The sequence below is a fragment of the Pseudopodoces humilis genome, chromosome 14, assembly GCF_049639895.1.
Source record: "Pseudopodoces humilis isolate 2021_Gansu_Grassland_sample_001 chromosome 14, ASM4963989v1, whole genome shotgun sequence".
Lineage (NCBI taxonomy): Eukaryota > Metazoa > Chordata > Aves > Passeriformes > Paridae > Pseudopodoces > Pseudopodoces humilis.
In genome coordinates this window covers 1,993,207-2,021,192 of record NC_142213.1, presented here as the reverse complement: position 1 = coordinate 2,021,192, position 27,986 = coordinate 1,993,207, and the positions used below count along the sequence as shown (strand labels likewise).

At 50.1% G+C, this 27,986-nt stretch overlaps 2 protein-coding genes across 2 annotated transcripts in view; one reads left to right on the top strand and one right to left on the bottom strand.

Annotated features, from left to right (window-relative positions):
• JPH3 (junctophilin 3) overlaps positions 1 to 4,553 on the top strand; it is a 46,025-nt gene extending 41,472 nt beyond the window's left edge. Inside the window, exon 5 of the mRNA XM_005528151.3 lies at positions 2,654 to 4,553. Coding sequence (XP_005528208.1) covers positions 2,654 to 2,734 — 81 coding nt within the window. The 3' untranslated portion in view covers positions 2,735 to 4,553. The remainder of the gene's footprint in view (positions 1 to 2,653) is intronic.
• Positions 4,554 to 7,354: 2,801 nt separating this feature from the next.
• KLHDC4 (kelch domain containing 4) lies at positions 7,355 to 27,409 on the bottom strand. Its single transcript, XM_005528150.3, has 12 exons — positions 27,086 to 27,409; positions 26,033 to 26,124; positions 25,176 to 25,254; positions 24,266 to 24,364; positions 22,044 to 22,180; positions 16,698 to 16,790; positions 16,160 to 16,319; positions 11,570 to 11,651; positions 10,142 to 10,350; positions 8,671 to 9,079; positions 8,136 to 8,255; positions 7,355 to 7,882 (listed from the first exon to the last, which is right to left on the bottom strand). The coding sequence occupies exons 1-12, from the start codon at positions 27,182 to 27,184 to the stop codon at positions 7,698 to 7,700; spliced, it is 1,764 nt and encodes a 587-aa protein (XP_005528207.2). The 5' UTR covers positions 27,185 to 27,409; the 3' UTR covers positions 7,355 to 7,697.
• Between the last annotated feature and the right edge of the window lie 577 nt (positions 27,410 to 27,986).

Sequence of the window (27,986 nt, the reverse complement as noted above, 5' to 3'; positions counted from 1 at the left end):
AAAGCCTCTCTCCCAAAGCTCAGCTCCAGCAGTGATCCACCTCCTGCCCAGGCACGGAGCAGGAACGATGCTCAGCGCTGTCACAGCTCCTGCCACGCCAGGGGAGAAGGGCAAACACTCCCTCTGAGCACAGGGGAAGGCACCGAGACCTCACAAGGCAGAAATCAGGCAGACAAAGCATTGAGAAGTGCAGCAGGATCCGTAACTGGAGCTAAAGCAGAAGCTTTGGAGTGGCAAAGCTGCTTATCCAGCAGCAGCTGCCATTCCCTGCCATTCCCACCTGGACAGCCCTGGCTGGAGCAGCACAGGGAGGACGGGGTTAAAAAGAGGGAGCTGTAAAAAGGAAGCAAAATTTGTGAGGTGTCAGCTGGATTTGAGCTGGTTGCTTCCAAGAGCTGCCACCCCTCCCTGGTCATCCTGTTCCTGGGATGCTGTGGCTGGGAAAAGTGGAAGATCCCTGCCCTGCTCGGGGGCTGCAGGATGCAAACAGCCTGAGCCAGGGCTGAGCACAACCTCTGTGCACTGAGGATCCAGGGGCTGCTGATGTGAGCCCGTGTTGGATCCCCCCCATTTTTCCAGCTGAGGGCACAGCTTTGCTGCCCTGTGTGAAAATCACAGATCCACGGCATCGCTTAGGCTGGAAAATGCTCTGGAATTGAGGTCAGCCGTTCCCCCAGCACTGCCCCAGGTCCACATCCACACAGCTCCGGGGATGGGGACTCCACCACTGCTCTGGGTGAGGAATTATTCCCAAATATCCAATCTGAACCTCCCTGCTACAACTCAGGGCTGATTCCTCTTGTCCCGTTGCTTTTTCCTGGGAGAAGTGACCAGCGAAGGCTGTGCTCCCTCCCTGGACACATCCCACCAAAGGGCTGGACCTCAGGTGCATCCCAAAGAGAGGGAACAGGGAATTGGAGGGATCAGCAGCGTGAGCAGAGCAGGGGCAGCGCTGGCTGGGCTGTTTTGGCAGGGAATTGCTCCATGGAGCAGCTCAGGGCCGCTGGAAGCGCGGCTGAGCCCTCCCTGGCCGTGGGGCCGGGGGCTGGAGCGCGTTCTGCGCCTCGGCGGGGCCGTGCCAAGGCAAACAATGACACTGATAATCACCCACAATCTGTTATTATATTACCAGCAGCTCAAAAACCCTAAAACCCAATAATCTTCTGAAATGCAGCTAATCCCTCCCAGTGCCAGCAAGGCCGGGCTTGGCACGGCCGGGCTGGGAAGGGAAGGAGCGGCGAGCAGGGGGCGGTTGCTGCCTTTGGAAAGGTTTTCATGGCACAGCAGGAGAGGTTTGCCAGGAGCAGCCAGGCCTGGATGGGCACCTGGCTGCTCTCCTCAATCCCTGCCTTGGCTTGGCTGCCTTTGACCCTGTTGCTAAGTTACAAATATGCCTTTCCAGCAGGCTCCAGCATCCTCGCTCCCACCCACTCCCAAACGCGAGCTGAATCAGGCTGCTCGGAAAAGAAACCATCCCAGGCCAGCCAGGAGCTGCTTCTTCCCGTTTCTTTGCCAGCAGCTCCGCAGAGCCGCCCAGGGAAAGCTCCCAAGGGGTGCCCAGCCCTGTCCCCGCTCCATCCCACCCACGTGGGCAGCGCCACGAGGGGGACAGGAGCCTGGGGAAAAGCATTTGGACCATCCCAGGGCTTGGATGCAGCAGGAATAGCCGAGGATCCCAGCGACTCCCAAGAAATAGCAACCACCCACCCGCTGCCAGCGTCGCTCGCCCTGGTGCGAGCCACGCTCACACCGTGGCACCGGGGCCGGCGGTGCCAGGGATGAGGTGCCAGGGATGAGGTGCCAGGATGGATGAGGTGCCGGGGATGAGGTGCCAGGGGATGTTTTCCTGACCAGTGTCCCACAGAAGGATGTGTTGGAGGGCTGGCTGCAGCGCCCTGATGTTCCTGGGATGTTGGTGGGATTGTCTGGGATGTGCTCCAGGGGAAGCAATGGATGCTCCCGCAGGGATTGAACCATTCCTGGCATGTTCAGCCCAGCTGGGGTGAGTGTGTGCACGGGGCAGCTGCACTGGGGCTCCTGCAATGTTTTCCAGATAAAATCACAGAATCCTGGGATGGTTTGGGTGGGAAGGGACCTCAAAGCTGATCCCATCCCATCCCCTGCCACGGCAGGGACACCTTCCCCTATCCCAGGCTGCTCCAAGCCCCATCCAGCCTGGCCTTGGGCACTTCCAGGTAGTTCCCAGGAGCTTCATCTGATCCACACAAACTCAGGGAAGGTTATCAGAGCATTCCCAAAAGGTTGCCTGAACATGGACGCCATGTGCTGGCCTGCTGTCCAGGATACCTGGAAAACAACTGTGTTTATTGGGAAATGTCCTGTGGACACATCAAACCATCCCCAAACCACTCTAAGATTCCATATAATCTGCTTTCTTTGCTGGTTTTATTTTCCTTTTCATTGACTACCTGATAAACAACCAATTTTAGTTGTGTTTTTAAGGCCAGAATTCCTATGGGAGTGACATGGGATGATCCATCATCCATCAGGGGGTGCAGCCAAGTGGTTTTTTGGCAGCTTAAAAAATCTTCCAAGGGTTTTGGGAGGTGTAAATTGGGATCTGCTCATCCCCAGAGCTCCCTGCAGAATTCCAAGGATCCATCTAACTCCTGTCCTTCTCTTTCTCTTGCAGGGTTCAGCTCCCATCCTGGTAGTCATGGTGATCTTACTAAATATTGGAGTCGCCATTTTGTTTATTAACTTTTTCATCTAATTCAAGACTGTCTTGTTTGCAAAAATAACAGTTACATGTATGAATGGGGGAAAAAAAAACAAACAAAAAACCAACAAAACAAAACAAAAACAACAAAAAAAAACCAGAACCAAACAACAACAACAACAACAAAAAAAACAAAGGGAAAAAAAAAAGAAATCATAACTCGAACTGTCCTCCGACAATTTCCAAGTCTTTTCACAGAAGAACAACAAATGATCGAGTCTCACTCACAGTTTGCCTTTTTTCCTGGGTAATGTTTTTTGGATTTTAGCCAAAATTCTTTGCTTGTATAACACTATGCTGTGTGGCATGGCAAAATGCTATCAACACTCTGCCCCCCCAACACTGGGAAGGATGAGAAGGAATCCCAACAAAAGAAAAAAAAACCTCGTTTCCCTTCCCCTCATCCCCCCCTCTCCAAAAAAATTGTCTTTGTAACAACAGCAATGAACCCCAAAATGGAGATGAGACGAGGGGAGCATGGGGAGAGTTTGGGTGGAGTGGGGATGGGTTCTGGGATGCTCCAGGCTGAGTTTCCCAGGGAAATCCACAAAAGCTTTTATGATAAATGGGAGAGAAAAGCAAAATCAGGCTTTTCACCCTTTGGAAATGGAGGAATGCTGCTGTGAGAAGGAGGAGAGAAGGAGCACAGGGAAGGAATGAACCCTGTCTGGATGGGAAAATGGGACAACAGGCCCCATTCTGATCCTTGTTTTTAAAACAAAAATTGGCTTTTTGCAGAATTCCTCGGGGCAGGGGGGAATAGGGAACACGAGGTGTGAGCAGCAGCCCCAGCACCCTCCAGCCTTCACTCCTCCTCCCCAGGCTGCTCCTCACCCGTGGCAAGGCTGGAAAACCACCCAGAGTTACTTTTAATTCACAGCCAATTTCTCCTGGCTAAAACTTCCCACCAAAAAACCCCTTTGGAGGCACCTCCAGCAGCACAGATGGAGTGGCTGACGGTGCTGTGCTGGTGAGGAGCATCCAGCCCATCCCAAAAAATCTGCAGAGGGAGCAGGGTGGGGAGGGACAAGGGGACAGAGGGCTCAATTCCAATCCACTGAGGATGGAGAATAAAACAAAACCAAGCAAAAATCCAACTGTTTCTCAAAGGCACCTGGGGAGGAGCACCTGGAGCATGTCCCAGAGAGGAGGGAGAGGGTGGTGGGTTTGTCTCTTACATCTTGCTGTGGACTGTTTCAGACATCATGCTTGGGCTCTGAGCATGTAGTATTTTGCACTTTGTAATGCAGGATGTATATTCCAGCTTCCAACATGTCCCTGTATAAAAAAAAAAAAAAAAAAAGAAAAAAAAAGAAAAAAAAAGAAAAAAAACAAGAAAAAAAAAACAAGAAAAAAAAATCAAACCAAACATCGTTGGCAATGGCAGCCTCTAAGGATGTCTTTTCTTTCTTTTTTTTTTTTTCTATGTCACTTAATTTGTTTGTTTCTACCATCTTTGTACTATGCCTGCCTTGATTTCTGTCCCCTCCCTGTCCCCACGGATAATCTGCATTACTCATTAAAGATGCCGTATCCCTGTTCTGAGCTGTCCTGGTCCCCATCACACAGCGTGCTCTCAGCTCCAGCCCTTGGAAGTGGCTTTCCCAAAGCTCCCGTTCCCTCCCCACGGTGCTCCACCACCACCAGCTCCCACGGCTCCTTTGGGATTTGGCAGGGCCAGGGACCAAATCCCACCCTCAGTCCCCCCCTGCAGCTCCAGCAGCAGGAGAAGGGTGCAGGAGGGTGGCAGCTCCGAGGAGGGGGGAGACCCTCACAGGAGATTTTGGGGGTGGGGAAGGAGGGAAAAGCCCTCCTCGACATTCACGTCCAGAGTTGTTGGATCCAGCCCGGACTCGTGGACTCAGCTTTGCTTTGCTTCTGTTTTAGCTGTTTCTCTGCTACCTTTTCAGCAGATTTCTTATTACACTGCACTGGATTGCTATATTTTTAACCAGAAATAAACTAAGGATTAGAGCATGTGCCAGTTAAATTCAGTTCTTTTCCTTACATGGTCTGATTCCCTCCTGTCGCAGTTTTGCTTCCTCTTCTCCTTCCTTTCCCTTTCCAGGCACAGGGCTATGGGTGGACAGGGGAAAGGATAATTTTGAAATTCCATTTTCCACAGTAACTGTCCATCATCTTCCCACCTCTTCCTTTTTTTGTGCTGTTTTGGATTTTCCTTTTGGGTCCTTAGTCATCATTTTTTTCCCCCCCCCCACTTCAACGCTTGCTGCACACTTGAAATGAACCAAAAAAACGATATATTGGGATTGCAGCCTTGGGAATTCACCCCTGGGGTTTGGAATTCTGCTTTCACTCTTTGGAAAGACTCTCGAGGACTCTTTTTTTTTTTTTTGGTGCATTCGAGTGCAGGACACAAAAGTCCTGTCAGGAGCAGGTTCAACAGAAGCCTGCAGACACAGATATTTAGATATCTGTAAAACAGCACCAAAATGCCTCTTGCTATCCATCAAATAAAAGCACTGGTGATTTCCTGACTGGATTTTTCCCACTGGTGCCTGCCTAATTATTCCTGCTCTCACCCCTGGACCAGCACAAATCCAGCTTGGGTTTTTCAGCTCTCTCTTCACTCAGTCAAGCTGAGTTTTGCTCAGTAGGAAAGACAACCACAGACTATTATTAATTGGCTCCCAATCCACCTGGTCCAAAATAATGATTCCTTTGTTAATCCTGAGAAGTTGAGCAATTTGTCTTTGTCCTGGGCTTTCCACATTTGCCCAAGGCCAGAAATATTTCTGAGAAGTAGCCCAGAGAGAGAGGTAATTCAGTGGATTTCCCTGTCTTATGAGCCTGGCTCCTGCAGATCTACCTAAGGCCCACTAAAATGCCCATCCAGGTGGGCCATAAATCCATGGAAATTATCCAGCCCTGCTGCTTTATGTCCAGGCTGGCAGCTGCACTCGGTCAGTTGAAGGTTTGGATCATTTTTTTAGGCTGCACTGGAATTTTTATGTTCTGACAGCACGAGGAGGGGCTGGCACAGCAGAGCCATTGGAGAGGGGGAATTTGGGAAGGGAGGTTTGGATCCCAGCTGTGTGAGAGGGGCTGGTCCAGCACTGCATCCTTGGGAAAAGCGAGGAGGAAGGAACACAAACCCCCTGTGCCACGTCAGCTGCTCCCCAGCCCAGCTGGTGTCTGGGTTGTTGTACCCGAGACCCAGATTCCAGCAGTCTCCAGAGCCTGAGCTCCCAGAGATGCCGAGCTGTGGCAGCATCCCTGCCAGGAAAACACATCCAGACTGCATCAGAGGGGGAGGAGCGACAGGAAGAACAGGGTGGGATCCACGGTGAAGGGATTAATTGAGACCTGAGGACTAATTACACACGGCAGCTTTGGCACGTCAAGGGAGGAGGGAAAGCAGGGATTTTTTGGAAGCTGTCACAGAGGGCTGTGCCAGGGCAGGACAGAGCAGGGATGGGATGGGATCTCCTGAGCTGGGGGTGAGCGGTTTGCATGGAACAGAATCCTGACAGTGGCAGCTTTTCCTGGTTTAGGGAACAGCTCAGTTCCTTGCCCAGCTCCTGAATGATTCCAGCAGCTGTAGGATCATTCAGTCATGGAATGGGTTGGGTGGGAAGGGATCTTAAAGCTCATCCCATCCCACCCCTGCCATGGGCAGGGACACCTCCCACTATCCCAGGATGCTCCAAGCCTCGTTCTCTGGCCTTGGACACTTCCAGGGATCCAGGGGCAGCCACAGCTTCTCTGGGCACCTGTGCCAGAGCCTCACACCCTCCCAGGGAGTGGCAAATCCCCCAAAACTTTGCACAGAAAGGTGTGAACTCACCCAAGTGAGAGGACAACAGGGTGACTGAACAAGCACGAGGGATTCCTTCCTGGATGAACAAGAAATGCATTGTTTTCACCTTTCCCACATCACCAATAAATGCTTTGTTTCCTCCTCTCCCAGGTTATTGATAAATGATTTCTTTTCACCTCCCACCTGTTATTTCGTGGGGAAGGTCCCTCCCTGTCAGACACGTTTTTATCTCACCAATTAAAGCTCCCTGTCAGCTCTATTTCATCTTCCTTCTGTCCTGATTAGCCCGGCGGATCCCAGCCCTGCTCTCCGGAGAGCTGCATCCCTGGGGATGAGCCACAGCAATACCCAGGGCACCTGGAATTCCCTGCACAAGGACAGCCAGTCCTGGTGGCACCTCCAGGCATCCCTGGGTTGCTGCAGCACACACTTGGATCCCATCTGCTGTCCCCAAGGCACTGCTCTGCTGGGATGGAAGGGATACCTTGAGGAGAGGGGCTAGAAAAACAAATCCTTGGATCAGCCCACTCCTTCCTGGCCTCAGTGGGGTCTGCAGGTGGACATTTCATGGGTCATGAAGAGGGCACTGGGCCACCAGGGAGAGAAACCAGGGAGATTCCACAAAGGCAAAATTACAGTGAGCACAGAGAAGGTTTCTGTGAGTGCATCTCACAGGTAAGGCAGGAAAGGATTCCCAGGTTTCTCCAGGCATCTCAGAGCTGCTGGTGCACTTTGCAGTGCCTGCAGATCTCACAGCAGGAACTGCAATCCCTCTTCCACACCAGGAGGAAAACAAGAACAAAAGCTGGGATTTACTGAGCAAAACAAGATGATATAACCAAGTCAGTTTATTGTAGGAACCCCTGGAGAACGTCCTGGCCCCAGCCAGGAATTTGGGACCAGTGAACCATTGTCACGTGCACAGTTTGTCTGGACAGACCCCAAAGAGCAAAGTCAGTGCTGCACGGCCCAACCTCAGCAGAACAAGTGCTTGGACAGCAATCCTGTTCCTCAGGAGCCTCCCACAGCATTCCCAGGAGTAACAGCAGATCCAGAGCATCCACCCAGGATGGTCAGCCCAGAGCTGGGAAAGGCTGAAGGCCAGGATGGACATCAGGCTGAGCTCAGCAGGGCTGACCACTGCTCCCAGCACGTTCCTTCACTGCTGGAGCAGCCTCAGGACATCTGGATGGGATCTTCATAGAAAGTCTTGGCCATGGCATGAGCCACCTTGAGCACCTTCTTGTCCTTGGCCTCGGGGCCCATGTGGCTGCGGGCCAGCCTGAGCCAGTACTGCTCTGTCCTGGCCACGTACTGGGCCTGGTTCTCCCCAGGCTGCACTGCTGGGTGCTGCTGCTCCCCTGGGCAAAGAGAGGGACACAGAGAGGTCACACACAGCTCACAGGGCCAGCCAGCCCCCGTGGGGCTGAATGCAACAGCCTGCAAACCTACCAGCAACCAGGAAAATTTCTCTTTTATTCCAAGGGCGATGTATGAGGAAAGCTGCTTCTGCTGGAAAACTCACCTGGAGAGTTTCCAGGCTCTCAGCAGAACCAGGCACTGCACTAAACCCCACTTCAGGTTAGTATGGAGACAGCATTTATTAGTAATTACCTTCCTCATCTTCACTCTCCTCTTCAGAGCTCTCTTCTTCTTCCTTCCCTCCCTCTGCACCCTCCACATCATCCTCCTCCTCTTCATCTGACTCTGACTCCTCCAGCCATTCCTGAGTTTCTTGGATGAGAAAGGAAAGAGGAGAGAGGTACAAAGAGAGAATTAAGGTACAAAGAGACAACCCTGGGTAATGCCCACACGCTCTGCAGGACCCAAGCCCTTCACTGCCCTCACACAGTGGGGACAGGCAGGAGCACCCCTGTTCCTTGGAGGAGTGGACAGGCGTGGCACAGCAGGATTCCCAGGATGGCCACCACGACCCTGTTTACAGCTCTTGGATTGGGAACCTACAAGGCAGAGCTGACTCTCCAGTGGCCCCAAAGCTCTGGGCACGCTGCAGTACCACACATCCCCAAGCTTTTCCCTATCCAGGGAAAACCTCCACTCTAACTCCCCTGAGGAAGCCCCAGAGTTGTTTTTTCCCCAGTGTTGCTGCCCTGAAGGCATAGGGAGAGCTCCCAGCAGCAGAGCTTACTTGGATCCATCTCCAGAAGCACCTTCCACTGCTCCATCCTGTGCAGGTCGATGCTGTGCAGGTCACTGAGGGTCACCAGGCGGTCTCCCACCTCGAACATGCCCCCGTACACGTAGAGGACCCCGTGCTTCACTGCCAGCATGGCACTGGAGCGTGGGCACGGCTCCACAGGCTGGCCCAGGGCTCCACCTTCCTCTTCCTCCTCCTCCTCGTCTGAGCCAGACCTGTCCTTGTCTTCTGCAGCTCCAGGGATCACCTGCTTGATGGTCATGACGGTGCCATCTTCTGCCACCACCTCCTTGACGATCTCCAGGGGCCCCTGGGGAGGTGGCAGCTGAAGCTCCTCCTCTCCAGCAGCCTCTGCCCCAGCCTGTCTGCCACGCCTGTGCTTCCTCTTTGATTTTGGGCCCTGAGAACAGGAATTGAAGGAGATTTTGTGGGAATTGCACACACCTAAAAGCAGTTCATGCAAACAGCACGGATGTTGCTGGAGGGAAGGAACAATTCCTGGTTTTCATCACAATTTAAAGTCTCAGGTGATCAATGCGATTCTTCCTACAGCATGAGCTTCTCCCAGCCTGGAACAGTGAAGATCCTGGAGAATCCAGGGCATGGAATTGCTGCCTCTGCTAAGAGAGGAGCAGCTCCTGCTCCCAGGTGCCACAAACACACAGAGGCCACTGTTCTGTGACAAGGGAAAGTAACCCAGGATTTCCTGAAATCACAATTGCTGGGTGTGAAATTACAGCCCATTACCAGGCAGCACTCCAGGTCTTGGAAGAACTCTGTGAAAGGGCTGGAAAACTATCAGTTTGGGAAGGCTGAAGCAACCAGCTGAGTGCCTGTTTGCTTGTTATTATGGGATTGACTTCTCCATTTGGAGAAAAAAGCCAGGAAGGGGCAGGGGGAAGGAGAAGTTGAACCAGGTTTGCAACTCCCTTGGCCTGTGAGAGTGATTCAAACATAATCAAAGAGCTGAGCTGAGTTCTGAAGCTCTTGGAGGTAAGGTTAATATTTCATCTCTTCTGATAGCTCATCAGCACCGTGGAGAAGAGGGAGGGGCTTGATCCCAAAATCTTTTCCCAGCAGCTTTGAGTGAATTCCCTTCATGTCAGATTCATCTGGCCCTGGAGAAGGCTTTCAGCAAAACACCAGAAATATGCTTTCAAGCTGCTTTGCTTCATTTTGCATTCCACAATAAATGGGGCAGCCTGATTCCTGGAAGAGAGGGATTGCTCAGGTGCACCCTGAGCTACCAGAAATACACAACACCTTCAAAGAGAGAGAAATCCTTGCTCCATCCCTGGAAGTGTGCAAGGCCAGCTTGGAATGACCTGTGTTCATGCAAAGGGGTGGAATGAGAGAATCTTTAGGGTCCCTTCCCACCCAAACAATCTGTGAAATCTCCAAGAGGCCAAACCAGACGGAAAGGATGTGCCAGATGATGAAATTATTGTATTTAACCCCAGACCTTGAGCTGTGCAGGGAACCAGCGGTTCTTCCCGATGTCATAGAAATAAATGTCATTAAAGAAGTTCCCTTCAATGCTCTCCTCATCCTCCTCATCGTGCACTCCCCCAAAAAGGAGGCAGCGGTTGTTGGGAGCAGCAGCCACGGAAAAGCCGGACCTGGGAGTGGGTTTCACTCCAGAGGGGCTGAGCCGACTCCAGCTCCACCTGTCTGGGATGGAGAGAACAAATGTGAGCATCAGCAGAGGAGAATCCTGCTTGGTTTGTGTGTTCCAAAGCCTCTCAGAATTCCAGCCCCATTTGGGATATTCTCATGGCATCTCCAGGGTATTTTCAGAGCTTTCTGGAGCAAGGAGACCCTTGGAAGTGTCTGCACCTTTACTGGAGGGTGGAGTTCAGACAATGCCTGATCAGATGGAGCCTTCAAGCACCAAGAAAGGTCCCTCAGTTATCCCATGGAGCCCTCCCACCTTCCATCAGCTCTCTCCACCTCTTCTGCCACCCTGCATCGCCACCTTACCCCCAAAAATAAACACAGCTCATCCCCAAAAGCCCCAGCCAGGCTTTAAAAGAGGGCTCAGCAGCAGGACAAGACTTGTGCTCTATCCCTCTGCTTTTCTCCAATCCCTTCTACTTTGACTTGAGAGCAAATCCCTGAGATGCAGGCTGGGAGAAGCACTGCCAGGCCCTGTGCTTCTGAAGGAACTGCAATTCCAACAAGATAAAACTATAAATAGGAATAAATGCAAACAGGGCCTGGAATCCAGACAGTGCTGGTGACCAAGCCTCCTCCCCAAATCCCATCCCAGACAGTGAGGTTTGGAGAAATCAATCGCAATTTTAATGTTTTAGAAATTCAGCTCCAAGAAAATTGTCCCGTTGCCTGAGTCAAGGAGAAAATCTCAGGAAAATGATGCAATTCCTATTCCAATCAAAGATAACCAAAGCCCCACAATGGATCAATCTGTTCCAGGAGGATTGTACCCCATGGAGTGGGCCCAATGTGGAGCAGGGAAAGAGCTGAGTGATCTCTCCCTGTCCTTATCTCAATCCATGAGTCTCCCATTGGATTTTCTCTCCCTACTCCAGCTGAGGAGGGAGGGATGGATCAGCTTTAGCAGGTACCTGGCATCCACCCAGGAACACCCCACCACAGGAGAATTCTGCAATCCTAAAGATTTTCTGTTGTGGAACAGGAAAGCAGTGATCAAAATGTCCCAGAAACAGGAACATGGAAATGTTGTTTTAATTCCCTCCCACAGACAAACAAACAAACAAAAAAATCTCTAAAATCTCTTTTCCTGGATTTCTTCCTGAGCCAACACCGGGTCACAGAGGTTATCACTGAGAGGGGAATTTGGTTCCAGGTTTTTTGGTGTGTTATCCCAAGGAAAGGAGAAGATTTGCATTCCCAGGGCTGCAGTGCTCACCTTCCTCCTTGCCTGCCCCTTCAGCCTTCAGCAGGAACATATCTGTGTGCAGGATGCCTTTGTCCACATCTTTCTTGATCCTCTGCGGGGAAAGGAAACACAGGGATGCTCAGGGAAACAGCTTCAGTGGCCAAATCATAGAGGGGATCCAACTGCAAATGCAAACCCTGGGACTGGGCAAGGAGAGGCCACTCTGGAGCATCAGCAGCTCCAAATCGTGGGATTCGAAGCAGAGATCCTCCCTGTGATGTGCCAGAATTCCTGCCTGTGGCAGCAGGAGGGGCCCTCCAGGCTGCAGCACGGATTTCTGGGGATCTGTGGCTGGATGGAGACTATGGGATGCAGGAATTTTGGCACCCAGAGCAAAATAAATTGTCACAGAAGATTAAAACCAACTGGTTTGCAAACAAAGGAAGGATGGGCAGCACTGAGGAAACAGAAGAGCCAAGGTCCTGCCTTTTACTCAGCCCCAGACAGGAGCAGGTGCTCTCAAAGGGCTGATTGAACTCCTGTAAGAGGAGCGGATTCCCATCCCCAAAGTGGGACATGACAACTTTCCAGGGCTTGCGAGGCCCTCAGGGGCTCTGCCCTGGATGCTGAGCAGAAGCTCTGGTCTGTAATGACCTCACGTGGCCCCTGTGACCAGCCCAGGCTGTGGCTCCTGTCACCACCTGAACCAGCAGAGGTGACAGCTCTGTCCCCCTGCAGCTGGCAGCTCTGCCATGTGGGGTCCCACACAGCCCTGAGCAACAGGTTCATCCTCCTGAACACAAGCAGAAACCCCACTCCTACCCCTACAAAAGGCAACAGCGAGACAGCAGCAAGAACAGTGAAAGCTCAGCAGAAGCAATTAAATGCCTGACTTTCAGTGTGATTTCCCTGTTCCTTTCCCTGGAAGCCCTGGATTTCAGTGCTCATGGCAACAGCAGCATTCCAAGGCAGCTCTGTGCCACACCACCGTAGGAGGTGTGTTAATAATGTCATTATCCACCCATCCTTCGTGCACAGCTCCTGCTTCCTTGTAATTCCCTTCCTCCTGGGGCCATGGCACTGCTGGGATGAGGAAATCTGCACCCAGCAGTGCATCCCAGCAGTGGATCCCAGGGTTCAGCCCTCAGGAAGATGAGCTGTATGGAAACTACAGGATGCAGGAATTCTGGCATCCAGAGGAGAGAAATAAATTGTCACAGGGGATTAAAACCAACTGGGGCCAGCCCTGAGAGTGAGAGTCCTGCTGCACACCTGTGCCCGGCACGTTTGTTGGTGCTGGGCTTCGCAATTCCTGGGAATGCTGGTTCAATTCTTAGGGAGAAGAGAGGGAAGTGTGTTCCAGGCATTGCACAACTCCACCCAGGTGAAGTGTGAGGAGCACAGCACCGCACGAGAGGCAAGAAAGCAAACACAGAGAAGAGCAGCTGGCTCCACAACCATCCAAGCTGTGTGGAAAAACCACATTCCTTTCTCCTGAAAAGCTCCCTGTAGTAAACACACTGCGTGTGCAACATGACAAAGCTCCCTGGGCTCAGAAAACCCTGATGAGGTGGAGTGGGAGTCAGTTTTTGTTGTCACAGACACTTCCAGCTGCTGGAGAGATCCATCCCCTCCCAGCCAGGACAAGTCAGCCCTGAGCAAATCATTCTTTCACTCACAAGAGGTTGCTGCTCCTCTGTGCTTTGAAGTTCCAGGTGTTTGTTTTCCAGCACAAAACTGGCTGGGATAAGCACTGTGGTTTGCACATGCAGGCACAGTGGGGAGGAACAAGAAATTTACAGGTATCAGCTGGAAGTTCCAACTCTGCTGACAGACTGCAAAGAATCTGAGGCACGGAGAGCTTGAGAAGTGGAATCAGGATTCTCCACATACTAAAATTGTCTGATAGGAGATCAACAGCATTCAAAAACATCCAAATAGCAAAAGTGTATATCAAAAATATCCAAACATCAGGCAGAGCTACAGAGGGAACCAGTCCCCCCAGACCTTACAATTCAGGCACCTCCACATCTCCCAGCAGAATCCACTTCAGCTTTGCAACAACTGCCACTAAAAAAACCCCAAAACAACACCAAGATCCCCACACCCCAGCCAGCATCCCAAAGCCCTGCCCACGTGTAACTCCAGCCCTCCCCTGGCCTGTAGGCTGCACCTGCAAGGTGGAGCAGCAGCAGCTCCAGCCCCTCTGTTGCCTAGCAATGGAGAGGCCTCGATGCTTCCCACAGCCCGAAATGCAGCTCGCTGCAGCAAGCCCCATCCCCAGCACAGGAAAGGGCTGAGGACATCTTTAGCATCAGCAGGAGAGTAGGTCTGAGCTCCTTTGGGCATTCTGAGGTCTGTTCTAGGCAGAGCTGGCAGCACCCACAACATTCTCTTCCACAGCAGATCACAGAAATTGTCTTTATCATCTCCAAGCTGCTGGTGAAACAGGAGCAGAGACATCATTGTGCTGAGAATCCTGCTTTTTAGAATATCAGGCACCAGCATATCAAGGCAGTCACACCCAGGGCTGGAAAGTTCCTTTTTCACCATTTGCAGCCTGGTTTGCTCAGGAAAATCCAGTGGCTGGCACATCTGGGAAGCAAAGCTCTGCATGCAAGTCCTGGAGTGCCTCAGACAAGTCACTCCATCTTTTCTGCCTCTATTTCCCCAGCCAGGAAAGAGACTTTTTAACCCAGGTCCCGTGAAGGCAATTCAGCCTTGGACTGTCATGTTATTGAGAAGAGACTTTCCACATCACTTCTGCAAATTCAGGAATCAAAACTCTGTTTCTGCCTTCCCAGCTCCCTGCCCATCACAGGACAGCAGCCCTGGCATGTCACCACCCTCCTCCAGCAATGTGACAGCCAAATTATATCCCTATTCACAAAGAAGAGCTATTATGATTTTCCTCCCCTCTTCCCTTCAAAATTTCCCATCACATGTGTGACTTAGTCCTGCCTCTCCTTCGAATACTCTGCATCTGATGAACGGTGCTTTGCTTGGATATTTGCCATGTTTCAGATGTAAAAATGTCTTCATACACCCCAAAATATCTTCATAAACCCCAAAATGTCTTCACAGCACCCCTGACTGGAGTATCTGCCCCTGTAACTGGAGACAAGGAGTGAGTCCTCTCCTGTAGCTGCCCAATTCCAATTAAGTATTGTTTTCTCCATGTCTACCTTCCCCCAAGAGTATCCCAGGCAAACACATTTTCTTCACTTCAAAGCAAACCCAGACTCAGCTCCACAATCAGCTCTAAGTGAGGACACAATGAGAATTAAATAGCCACACATTAACAGAATTGGGTCTCTCCTAGAGGGGCCATATCCTGCTGAATTTAATTTTCAGGAGCATGCTGAAGGCTGCAGAGAAAATTCTGGCCAGAGCTTTGGTCAGTTTGTGCTACAAAAGCAGAGCCTGGCAGGAATGGCCCAGAGAGAAGCACACAGAGCTCTCTACATGACAGAGGAAGGAGATTTCTAACATCTGTTAAAAATGTCTTGTTTTAATGGAATGTCTGCTTTGCTTTAATGGAGTGTCTGTTCTAAAGGAAAACTTGTTTTCCAAGCTGCAGAGGCCTCGTCCCAGCTCTCATCCTTGCCCAAGGAGCCAAAGGCTGAGGGCAGTTTTGCATTCCCCCCATCCCTTCTCCTTCATTTTTATCAGCTCACACCAACCCAGAGCAGCAGTGGAACAGAACCAACTGCAAACACATGTGACTTTTCTATTTCCAGGGGGCACTTGGAGCCCAGCTGCTTCCAGGAGAGCCCCACACCTAGCAGAGAATGCAGGCTGCTGCTTCCTCCCCACCCTCAGCAGCGAGGACACAGGACAGGGAAGAGGATAAAGCCCTTTCAGGTGGAAAAGGCTCTGTGTCCTTACTGCTGTTGAATCCAACACACATCTGATGAGGCAGAGCCCGAAGCTCAGGCCCTGAGGAGGCACAAATGCTTCTAAATATACAGAGAGACCAACTCCCTTCTCTCCCCTCTCCCTGCTTTGTTCATTTATTCCCCTCAGAAGAACAAGGCGTTCTCCTCCCCTGCTGCCTTTCCACGGGAGCAGCAGGATCCAGGGCCTCTGCCTGCATTCCCAACATGAAAAGCTTTTGCAGGAGCCTTCTGCTCAATGAAACACTTCCTTCCTGCTGCCCAGCATGGACACAGGGATACCTGCTCAGTGTGGAATGTGCTCTCTGGTATAAATTCCTGGGATTAACGGAGCAAGGAGCAGAGCTGGGGGAGCCTGGTGCTTGTCAAAAGTCATTTTTGGCTTACTGAGTTTGCTCCCTCACCTCTGCCACTGATGGCACAAAATAAAAGTCTCCTGGCAACTGCTGTTTTTAACCTGCAAGTGCTGAAGCACAAAGGAATACCTGAGAATGCTTTAAGTTGCCAAAAAAATGTCATTTCTCCCAGCTCCTTATTCCTCCCTCAGTGATATAAATTCTTTCTGTTGGATTAGAACAGCAGGGAAAATAGAGAAATCATCTGAACCAAGATTAGCCCCTCAGTCAGCAGAACTGCATGAAAAAAAGGCAGAATTAGAAGATGCCTGTTTTGGTTCCCAGCCTGTGGACAACACCTGACTTAGCACAAAGTGTCCCTCCCCTACCTGCTTGGAGTAGCCTCCATAGATGATGATGTTGCCCTCAGGGGTGGGAGTCATTTGACAGCCAGATCTTGGAGCAGGCCCCATCCCTGCAGGAGCCAGCTTGCTCCAGGTGAAGGAGTCCAGGTTGAAGGTGTACACATCGTTGTAGTAGATGAAATCTCTGCAGAGAGCACATGGGCACAGCGCATTTTGTGATGTGGACACTCAGGGCAGGATAAAACAGCATCTCAGAGCTGTACTCACACCCCCCGTTGGAGAAGGTGTTTCTACAAGACGAGGATCTGACAAGATTCAGAGGCCAAAAGTGCTGGGCTGAGCTTTGGCTACAAGCATGGGAACTTGCTTCAGTGCTAAAATGATTTTTCCCACACCTGAAGACTTTAAATCAAGATCCCTTGTCCTTCTAACACAAAGATCTAGTTCAGTCACCATCCTGCTGAGGATAACCCTCCCATTAACACCCAGATTTCTGTTACTGGTGAAATTTTGTTGCCTTTTTTAAGGAGGACTCAAACTCCCAGCCATGCCAGCAACCCACCTTGCACTCTCATGGAAACCTCCAAAGATGATCAGCTGCCTTTTGCACACAACCATCCGATGTCCACTTCGTCCAGAGGGCCCTCCTGGTGCCCTGAAACACAAAGAAATTCCATTTATCAGCAAAATCCCCTGGCCTGGTAATGCATCAGGCCATTTCTACTGAAGTCATTGGCAGCTGAGCTGGTTGAGCTCTGCTTTAAGTTTTAGCTTTCATATTTTTCATATTCTGCCCTGCCCAGATGTGTGGTTCAGAGCTTCATATTCAGTGTCAGTGAGCTCTCTTCACAGAGCAGCCAGACAAAACAATTCCTTTTCCAGCTTGGTACCAAGGACAATCGTTACAAGTTTCAGGCCCAAGAGCAGAAACAAGGCTGGGCTGAAGAGAGAGAACAGGATGGGACTGCAGAACCTGGAGCTGTAATTGGACAATTAACCCAAATATGCAGATGGACCAAAACTTATAAAAACGTGAGGCCTCATGAGCAGTTTTCCATTTCATGACCATTTTTAGGTCTATCCTGGGTGCAGGCCTGGCCAGGCTCTTGTAGTGCCCAAGGTGTGTCCTTTAGGGCCTTTCACTAAATCCCTGCTTTATCCTGAGCTCTGTGCAGCCTCTGCTCAAGCTCAGCCCTCTCCAGGCATCAAGCCTCTCCTGGCAATGGGAACCATTGGGATTGTGATTGCCTCAATCCATGACTGCTTTTCTCCAGGACAGGATGGGTGCTCTTCCTGGAACTCCTGGGACTGCAGCACAGGCAGTTTTATTCCTAGAGATAAACCACCCTAACAGCACCCAAAGTCTTTTCAGTGATGACTCAGGAGCTGATTCTTCAGCTGAATCTTCTCCTTCAGGAGAGTTTAATGAACAGCACTTCACAATTGCCGGGAAGACACTCCAAACTAAGATGTTTTCTCCAAGCACCAAGAGACAAAGCCTGGCTCTGACATCCCTCAGCGTCTCAGGAAGTCTCACAACACCTTCACTCATCCACCTGCAGTTTGGGTATGACACCAAACCAGTGAAAACACTTCATGAGTTACCCAGATTTCCCCAAGAACAAAGGCACTGCAGCAAAACAAGTCATCATTATCAACATCATCCTACTGAAGGCGGGCAAGGATAGATGGGTTGTTGGGAAGGAATTCTTCCTAGCACAGGTGCCCAGAGAAGCTGTGGCTGGATCCCTGGATCCCTGGAAGTGTCCATGGCAGGGCTGGATGGGGCTTGGAGCAGCCTGGGATAGTGGAAGGTGTCCCTGATCATGGAGGGGAAGGAATGGGATGGGATTTAAGATCCCTTCCAACCCAAACTATTCCATGACTCTGACTCACTCTATGATCCTACACACTCAAAAGCAGCCACACATTCCTGTTCTGCTCTTCCAAGCTTTCCTGACCTTTCAGTTAAATGTGCTGCTTCCATTTCCAGAAACAAGCAACACTCCCTCCATCTGTCCCATCCAAAAGGCTCCCGAGGAGCTGGGCAGCTGGACACTATTTCAACATGGATTCACCTCCCTTCCTTCACGTTCACCCACAGCATCACACGAGACACAACACAAACAACTCCAACAATGCCAGCTTTAGGCCAAAGAGGGTTTGCTGTGTGTGTTCTCTGCCCCCATGGATGAATCCATCCTGTTTTCCCTCGCTGAGGAGTCTCCCAAAGTTCCCAGCTGGCACCACTGAGCCCAGCAAGACTCCTCCAATAGGCAGCATTAAGGTGTGGAAGTGATTGCACAATCAGGGCCTAAATAAATAAAAGTTGAAGAAACAGCAGCAAAACCTAAAGCCACAAACCCCCGGCCACACTTGGAGCGGCAGCAGGGAGCTGGGAATGTGGTGATGGATTTCTGTGGAGAGAGAAAATGAGGGTCCTTATTCACCATGGAAAATGACAACCTCACCCTGGTGATAATGATCCACCAGAACAGCAGCGTTTGGGGAAGACTGAATTAATATTGATTACTTGGACTCCTTATCCTAACAGAGAGGAGGTTTTTCCAAGCATTTACTGGATCTTTAAGTATCACCCTGCAGAACAGCACCTCTGGTATTAATTTCATCAAGACCTGAAATAATTATTTTCCCTTGCTGTAACAAAGCTCCTGTGTCATTACTCCAGAAGATGGCACATTTTAAATCTTTTTTTTTTTTTTTTTTTTTAAGGAGAGGATGAATTAAAACCCAACTTGAGCACTAAAATCCTGTTCTCAGAGAATATCTTGTGCCGTGTTGCTCAAGCAGGTTTCCTCTGAGTTCAAAATCAATAAAAGTTAATTCATTGATGTGTTTTAATAAAGCTCCACCAATGTAGATTTAACTCCAAGGCACAAATGGCACAGTCAGGCAGGACTGGCAGTGATGCAGAACCTCATTCCCACTCCAGGAGGATCTTCCTGTAACTTGTTTCCCCAACACAAGCTCTTCTCTTTCACCTGTTTCAGTGCTCCTGGTCCCAAAGAAACATTTTGGGAATGGTTTCCCAGACTTTGTGATTAATGCTCTATTTCATGGGGTTGACACCAGAAAGCAGACGTGGGAGGGAGCTGTAAATTCTCCAGACTTCTTTTAAAAATAGATGAAAAAGTCTGGCTAAGGGCTGACTCTACACATGTACAGCATGAGGCCGATCTGAGCTGCTCCATAAGGAATTTTCTTTTTCCTGTGGAGTTACTCTGGGACTTGTAGTAACAAACCAGAGCTGAATCCAGCCCCCAGATTCATGAATTACTCGTCCCAGTGGCTACAGGCTGCAGGAGTTGCCTCTTCATCCTCAGGATGCCCAGGTAAAGCTTGGGAATGCTCAATAATAATAAAAATGGGGATGAAGAGAACATCCCATCACAGGGGCACTTGAGGACAGAGCACTTTTATCCTGCACAGGAAGCTGAACTCAGGATTTGTGTTGTTTTTCACCTTTCCCTGGGAATGTCCTAGTGTTGGGGTCAGTGGCACACACAGATCCTGTCCCCTCATGTCTTGGGTGGAAGTACAGAAGGGAAAAGACAACAGGGCCCAAAATCCTCAATTCCAACCCCTTGCAAAATCAATCCACAGTTGTACACCTGACCTACCAAAGAACAAACTCATTTCTGGGCTGACAATCTACTTGATTTACACCAAAACACCCTTTTCTTTGAGCACATTCTACCTGCTGTGGCAGGACCTGATTTTTTTGGTCAGCAAAGAGGCATCCATCAGACCCAACCCTGCGCTGGACCATCCTCCACTGCAGAGACTGCTCCAGTTAAACACATGCTGGTGAAACTGGGAAATTCATAGCACAACATCCCACCAAATCCTACAGGAAGTATCACCAGCATTCCAGAATTTCAGTGAAGGGAGCTCCAGAGGAGGGATGTGGCAATCCCCAAGCACAAGCCCCAAGGATGCTCCCTGTCTCTCCCTGAGGGAGTGCACGGGGCCACAGGGAGCTGAGTGAGAATGCTCTCTCCAGGAAGGAATGAGGCAATTAGGTTAAAATATTGCTGCTCCAAGGCAGGGTAACCAACAGTTCATGGACTGAGGAAACCTCGTGCATCACACACAAGATAAGGTGGCTGCACTAAGTCAAAGTCAGCTGCTGGCACGGCTTCTAACGGGCTGGGATTTGCTGTGTTTGGATCATCTTTGTGCATGCAAAATGCAAGGAAACACAGCTAAATCTTGCTAAATTTAGCAACTTTTAACTCTGTCAGGCAGCCTGGCACCACTGTGCTCTGTGCTAAGAGAAAATAGAGCTGCACTTTCCCAGCACAAGGAAGTTTTCACTGTCAGTCAAGGTTTCCAGTTGTTTCAGAATTCAACAATGTTTCAGAATTCCGGGTTGCAAGTGTTTCAGAATCAAGCCCCCCACGGCACCAGGAGGGTTTGTGGCAGGAATTGTAGGCCAGGAAGGATAACATCATTGTCTGGAATCTGAACTGTGGGGCTGGATAAACTAGAATTTCATGTTTAGATCACAGCACGGTCATCTTGCACAAACCAACACAACAAACCCACCTGCAACAGGGCACTCGTGATCCTTCCCATGGGAACAGAAACAGAAACGTTGCCTCTCTTGTCCAGACATTTCTTCATGAATAATTAATTTTATTACTTTATTATTTGCACTAAAATGTCATTTTCTAAACCCCACACTAGTCTGTCACCTGGCATTTATTCAGGTAACACCAGCAGCACACTGGATAAATGGAATTATTCCCTGGGCTGTGTGAAGGCTCTTGGCACCAGGGATTGTTCCCCACCACGATCCCAACAAATGGGAAATGCTGAAGGAAATGAAGTGCAGCAGGTGTAATGTTCAGAGTTTTAAAAGCAGGAAAAATTCCCTGCACAGCTCATCCCAAACCTCCCTCAGCTACGGGGCAAGGAGAGGCAGACACAGGTCACAGACCCCACAGTCTCTAGCAAGGTGAAAAGGGATCAGCCTGGACAGATTTGGTGCTCCCACCTGAAGGAAGACCACGGAGCTCCTAAGTGATCAAAAGCTGCTGCTTTTCTCAGTGCCCTTGGAGGGTGATCTGGAGCTCCAGCCCATCCAAAGCTGTGTTCAGAGTACAAGACAATCCCAAAGTCCAGGAGGAAGCCAATGCCAAATTCAGATCCAAAGCCCATCTCCTGCCTCTCATCCCACTGGATGTCATCAGAACTCTCTCATGCAAATACAAACATGGGCAGCCAAAGCAAGGAGCCAAAGGTTAAAGAAACATCAACAGAGGACTTTGGGCCAGATCCACTGAAAATATTTACACTTTCACTCCTGTCAAAAACTTCTGGCACCTGTTTCCTTTGACAGGCCTGAGTTACTGGCTTGTTTATCCCAAAGAATCTCAAGGTAGCAAATGACAGCTCCCGGGAGTGAAGTTGGGTAGAAGACTGGCTTCTCCAGTCATGTTAAAATCAGGAGATCCTTGCACTGGTCTTGCAGAGCCCCCACTGGAGGAGCCCAGGAAAACAGAGCACCGGTTTTGGACATCTGGACCTGCCAGGGTTGGGAACAGAGCTGTTCATGATACTCTTCCCCTCAGATAAGCAACACCAACCCACACCCCAAAAATCAGGTACGAGATAAACCACCTTTTGTCTCAACAGACTTGGAACACATCTCTCATTCCCACTTCTTTCTGGAGATGTCTTCTCCACCCTTTGGAGCACGGGCACCTCTACATTTAAGGGAAAGCTGGGAAATCACAACACTGGACCAGGAATCAAACTTGTATCACACTGGCACAGCTCCTCATGAGGCCAAAGAGTCACTGAACACAAGGATCTCAGGGATCACCAAAGATCCAAATTTCTTGGCAAAAGTATGCCCCAGACATGAGGGCTCAGCACTTACTTGATCAGCTCCCAGGTCCTGGTGGCCAAATGCAGGACCCAGAGATCTTTGTAGTGGTAGAACTGCTCCCCGTTGGGAGAGGCAAATTCCCCCCCGAAGATCCAGAGCTGCCCCCCAGCCGTGGGCACCACAGCTGCCTGCAGGACAAGGAAGAGCTGGATCAGAGCAGGGTTCCAAACCAGGCACGGAACTTCCCCAGTCAAGCATCCAAATCCCAGGGAACAGGGATTTCCCAAAGATCCTGAAGGATCCTGCTGATCCTTCATCTCTCTGGGGCTGAAGGAAGAAGAACTTGGATTAAAAGGTGCTCAGTGTTTAGCACACCTTCCCTAGAGCAAGGGAAAGCTGGCCTAGGAGCTGGGCCCTTCCCACCTCCTGTGGGAAGTTCAAAGTTTCCGAGGAAACATCTTGGGATTAATGTAACAAAAATTATTCAACTCTCTCTGTTCAGAACCAAACTAACAAAAGAAAGAAAACAAAAAAAAACAAACAAAAAAACCAAATAAAGAAGGAAATGTGCAATATTTGGACAAGAGGAGAGACTGTTACTTAAAATTTTCTGTGTTAGGACCAAGGAAGAAAGAAGGAATCCCAAGAAGGAAATGCTGTGGCTGTGCAAATTTCAATTTGTGCTTTCTCCAGGGTACCCATCACAGCTCAACACTGGGATAATGATCTCTTTCCTCACAAGGCTTCATTCCTTGCCTGTCTCTCCCATCAAAAAAAAAAGATTTTTAGTCCCACACAGGACCATGCCCTACCATAAACCAGCCCAAACATGAAATGATTAAATAAGAAAATCCAGGGTGTGCTTTCAGGCAGGATGTGTGGGAACATGAAGTTACCTAAACAAAGGAGATGTTAGCCTGAATTCCATGGGCATCCAGTGCTCAGAACCTTAAAGGAAGGGTTTATGCAACAGCCTGCTCATACTTGTGGGTGACCTTTCCAAGAGCTGGCTTGAAATTCATGACAAAACCTTTTCTTTGAACAACTGCCAACACCTGCCCATAGCTCCTCTCACCTCAATTCCAACAGTGGATTGTGTGTCAGAGACCAGGGATGTCAAATAAAACTGAAAACATGCACCTGGCACCCACAGACACACTTCTGTTTAACTCTGAGCTATGCTATGTTAAATAGAAAGCCACAAGGAAGGCAAACCAGTCAGCTCAAGAGGCTGAACTGCCTCCTGTGAAACCATAAAATTAATTATCAGACAGAGAACACTGCTGAAGCAGGACTCCTCAGTTGATTGCTGTAATCCAGCTGCAGCTCCTGAGCTGCTTCCTTTGGATTGAGCTGCTCGACAGCCACCTGCTGGCTACTGGAAAGTGGCCTCTGAAACCAAGTTCTATTTTAAACAACACAAAGTAGCCCAAAAATCAAGTCAGAATCTTTAAATTCAAGGATACAGAGCTGGGAGCAAGACTGGCATTTAGTAACATAACAAAGGGATGTGAACCCAATTGGGATGTTGGATCTTCCCAGGGAGCTTTGGGGTGGTTAGGAAAAGGACATTCACATCCTGTATGGCAGCTTTGGGAAGGCACCAGTCACCCACTGGCTGCAGCAGGTTAAGAAAATCTATCAGCTGGTGAGCGAAAAAGATCTGCAAAAAATACAAGTCTTTGATCCAGGTTCTACTGTGCAGGTGTTCACATGAAGTAAACAAACCCAAATCCTTCATCCTCACAAGCAGCCAGCAACATGGATTTGCAGAGGTGGAGAGGAGCCCAAGTGCTCCCTGCTGGCAGCAGTGGCAGTGTCTGGGATGTTCATGGATGTAGGGCTGTGGCCACGAAGGGAACAATGGGCTTGGGTCAAATTCCAGTAGGAAAATTCAGGGATTATGGATTTGAGCTGGTCTTTGTATGGTGCAGCAAAGAAAATTCATTTCTAGAGAATCTCCCCTCTGGCTCTGCTTGAGCTCTACCAAATCAACAGATACAAGCCCAAATCTCTGAATTGAAAACGCTGTTTTTCAAAATTTCAAAACACTTTCACAAAAGTGAAAAACACTGAACACTGCCAGAGGACACCCAGTGACCAGAGCACCTTGGACAGGTCCAAGCAGAAAAGGTGAAGTGACACCGCTGGCAGCTCATTTTGAGGAGAACAAAAAGAGGCAATAAACCCTCAGGAGGTGAAAAAATTCAAACCCTCCTCCCAAATTGTCTTTAGAACAATTCCAGCTGCTGCTCTGGCAGCCAGAGCCTTACCTGGTGAGCACAACGCCTCGGGGGAGGGTTGGGGATGTCCAGTTTGGTCCAGCTGTTCTTCCTGATGTGGTAAATGTACAGATCATTGTACAGGTAGGTCTGTGAGACAGGGAGAGGAAAGAGCACCTCAGCTCAGCTCTGCATGGGGGGACTTGGGGTGAAAATTGCAAAGCACAACCTCAGTGGGCAGAGAAGAAGCACAATGAGCTCCTGCACTGCACTGGGAGGCAGCAACTCTTCCACCGGGCTGGAATTTCCCAAACCCTTGGTGACAGCTTGAGATACGAGGATTTAAAAAGCTGGAGCTTAACACAGATGTTCAGGTTAAAGCTGCCCAACTCCAGAGCAAAGGACAGCTCCAGGTGGTAAAAAAAGCAGAATTAGTTCAGTTCATCACACTGGGTAACTCTGAGGTGGCCAAACATCACTGCCAGGCTGGAGTTTTCCAGAGCAGTTTGTCTCCAGGAGCACAACACCCACTTGCAACCTGCAGAAATTCAGGAAAATTAGTGTTCCTGAGTGCAATAATTTGCTGCTGCTCCCATCTTTGCCAGCAGCAAAGGTGCAGAAATACCTTGTTTTGAGAAGTGCAAGAGATTCTTCACTAGTTATCCCAAATGGGGGGCAGATGTGGCTACAATTAAGTCTGGAGAAATTATGAAGCCCTGAAATATTGATGCTGAGACAATCACTCTGACTCCTTAATGGGTTCCAGCGTGTCTCCTTCCTGCCAACTGCTCAGCCATGAGACAGAGCCATGGCAGAATTAAAAGGCTATTTTGCTCTCATTCAGGGACAAATACATATTTTATGACTCTGCCTTGAATTTCCCTTCAAATGAGACCCGTGCAAATTACAGGAAAAGGAGAGAGGGGGGAGATAAAGTAGAAGAAAATGAAGTATACATTACTTTTTGGCCATTGAAATATTCACCTCCAAAAAGGATCAGCTCATCTCTCTCAGGGTGAGCACAGAGGGAGCAGTTCAGCCTGAAAGAAAAAAAGAGGGTGGAAAGAAAAAAATTATGTGAAAGTCCTTAAACCCCTGAACTTTGGAGCTTTTAACTCAGGCATCAGCACCTCTGCCCTCCAGCCACAAAGGTCTCCCTATCATCTGCCAAATTACCCTGCTGTGATGTTCACCCCAAGGCTAAAAACTTCTCCAAAGAAATTAATTCCTTCCAAAACTTCCAGCAAGATGAATTGGGCACTGTCTGAGAGGCTCTCCTATTTCAGGAGCACACATCACTCTGTGATTTAACTCCCCCTTTGACGTGAGCTCCTGAATTTTAATGCTGGGGTGGCAGGAACAAAAATTACTTTTATGAGGGCACAGAACTCTGGGCTGTCTCCTCTCCATTTATCTGTGTCTTTGTTCTGCACTTGCTGCTGGTCACTGCTCTCCTGAATACCCCAAGTTTGTGAACCCCACTTAGCAAAGTGCTTTTTACCTCATGACACATCCTTTTGCCTCTGAATTCCCTTCAACCCTCTAGTTCAAAACTTCCTCTTCACTTTTATTTTCCCTCAAAGCCCTGAAATCTAACCCTGCTTTGGCTCTTCTGTGCTGATGGGGGAGTTAAAAAGTGGATTTTGATGCCCAAAAAAAGGCTTTTGGTCTCTTTTTAACCATGAATTCAGTATTCCAGGACTCCAGAGATCAGCTATACCTTCCACACTTGGGGAATAACTTTACATAAATAAATGCCATTAAAAGCACCCCCAACTGCTCTACAAGTGGCAGCCAAAGCCTCACACAAGTTCTCACCTGGGTGAGGGGGGTGGGCAGGATGACTCAATTACTTGAGTCTTTTTAGCATCCGAAATCTGGAATTCTGCTATCAGGGCTTCAAGATCCTCCTGGAAAGAAAAAGCCAGACATGAGCAGCTTGACATGAGCAGAAGCACACATGAAACCAGCAGTCACTCCCACCATTTCCCTTCCTTGAAAAAGAAAAATAACTGCTCAAATACAACTGGAAACTCTTTTATCTCCAGAGAAACCCTGTGTATGTTTATTCCCTTTCAACTTCACTCAATTAAAACCAAAATCTGACCCTCCCAAACTGCTGACAGACCAAGGGCAGAAGCAGAATTGCAGCAATGGGAGGTTCTGAGCCAAGGTCTCTCCTACAACCCCACTGCTCATCTCCTCCCTCCAGGTCACTTTTCTGAAGGTGTGCTCCAAGCAGAGACTTCCAAAGCCTAGGAATTTTTCCTCTGCAGCATGGAACCAGCTCAACCTGCAGCCAGGGGAAGTCTTCAGGGGTACTTTCCATGCCTTTAAGATTTGAATTAGGCCATTAACACCACGTTTTTACCAGGCAAAAGTCACTGTTTTGAGGCTTAAACACAAGCAGCCCCTCTAGGAGTGCCAGAAACATTCTCGTTTGCTTTTAAGATCAGAAGGATGAAGGGGATGGAAAGCAAGGAGCCTTAAATAGTGTTTTCCTCTTCTTCTTTTACACCTGCTGTCACACACAAGGGATGAGGAGGGAATTTAAGCAAGATTCTGCTAAGAAACAGTGAACGAGTGACTTTACATCTCACCCAGTCCCACGTTCCACTATCCCATCTTGCTCCAAGCCCCAACCAACCTGGCCTGGAGCACTTTGGACAACGGTCTCAGGTACATCGTGGGATTGTTGTGGTATCTTCCCAGGCCCGGATGATCCATGTAGGTCCCTTCCAACCCATTGTATCCTACAGTTCCCTGATCCACGCTTTCCCTGGGCGGCCCAGGTTCCCTTTGGATTCGCTCCTTTGCTCCCAGCCCTGTCCTCAAGCTTGTCCCGGTCCCCAGAGCGGCCCCGCGCGTCACCTCCTCCTGCTTGGCTCTGCGGGACACTTTCTTCTCCATCTTCGCCAGCGTCTTCTCGGCGCCTTTCCCCTTCTTGTCGCGTTTCCCCTTCTTCCCCATGGCGGCGGGGCCGGGATACGTCGGGATTCCAGCGGGATCACAGCGGGACGGGCTCGGGATACGCCGGGATCACAGCGGGATGGGGCCGAGATACCCCGGGATCACACCGGGATCACACCGGGATAGCCCGGGATTCCAGCGGGATCACACCGGGATCACGCCGGGATAGCCCGGGATTCCAGCGGGATCACACCGGGATCACGCCGGGCCGGGATACCCCGGAAAGCCCCGGGCTGGGGCCGCTCCTTGTGCCGGGAGGCAGCGCCCCCTGCCGGCCCGGAGGACTGATGGCGGGCCCCCCCGCGCTGAGGGAGCTCCGCGGGCCGCGGCCGCTCCGAGCCGGCGTCAGGAGCCCCGCAGGGCCGGGGAGAGGGGTTAATGCAGCCCCGCATCCCGGCCGGCACCGCCCGCACTGCCCTGGCATGGCTCGGACACTCTGGGGTTGATGCCGGCCCCGAGGAGAACGAGGAGCCCACAAAATGGCCCCCTCCCCTCACACAAAATGGCCCCCCCTCAGGGGAGGGGAGGCAAGGACGTGTCTCGGGAGGAGGGTCAGGCTCGGTTCAGGGGTGCCCAGGGACAGGACAAACAGCCATGGCCATAAACTAAAGCACAAGTTCCACCTCAGCGTGAGGGTGGCAGAGCTCTGGCTCAGCTGCCCAGGGAGGTTATGAAATCTCCCCCTCTGAAGCCATTCCAAACCCCCCTGGGTGCCTTCCTGTGTCACCTGCTCCAGGTGGCCCTGCCTTGGGCTGGATGATTTCCCTTCCAACCCTAAATATTCCATGATTCTGTGATTAGG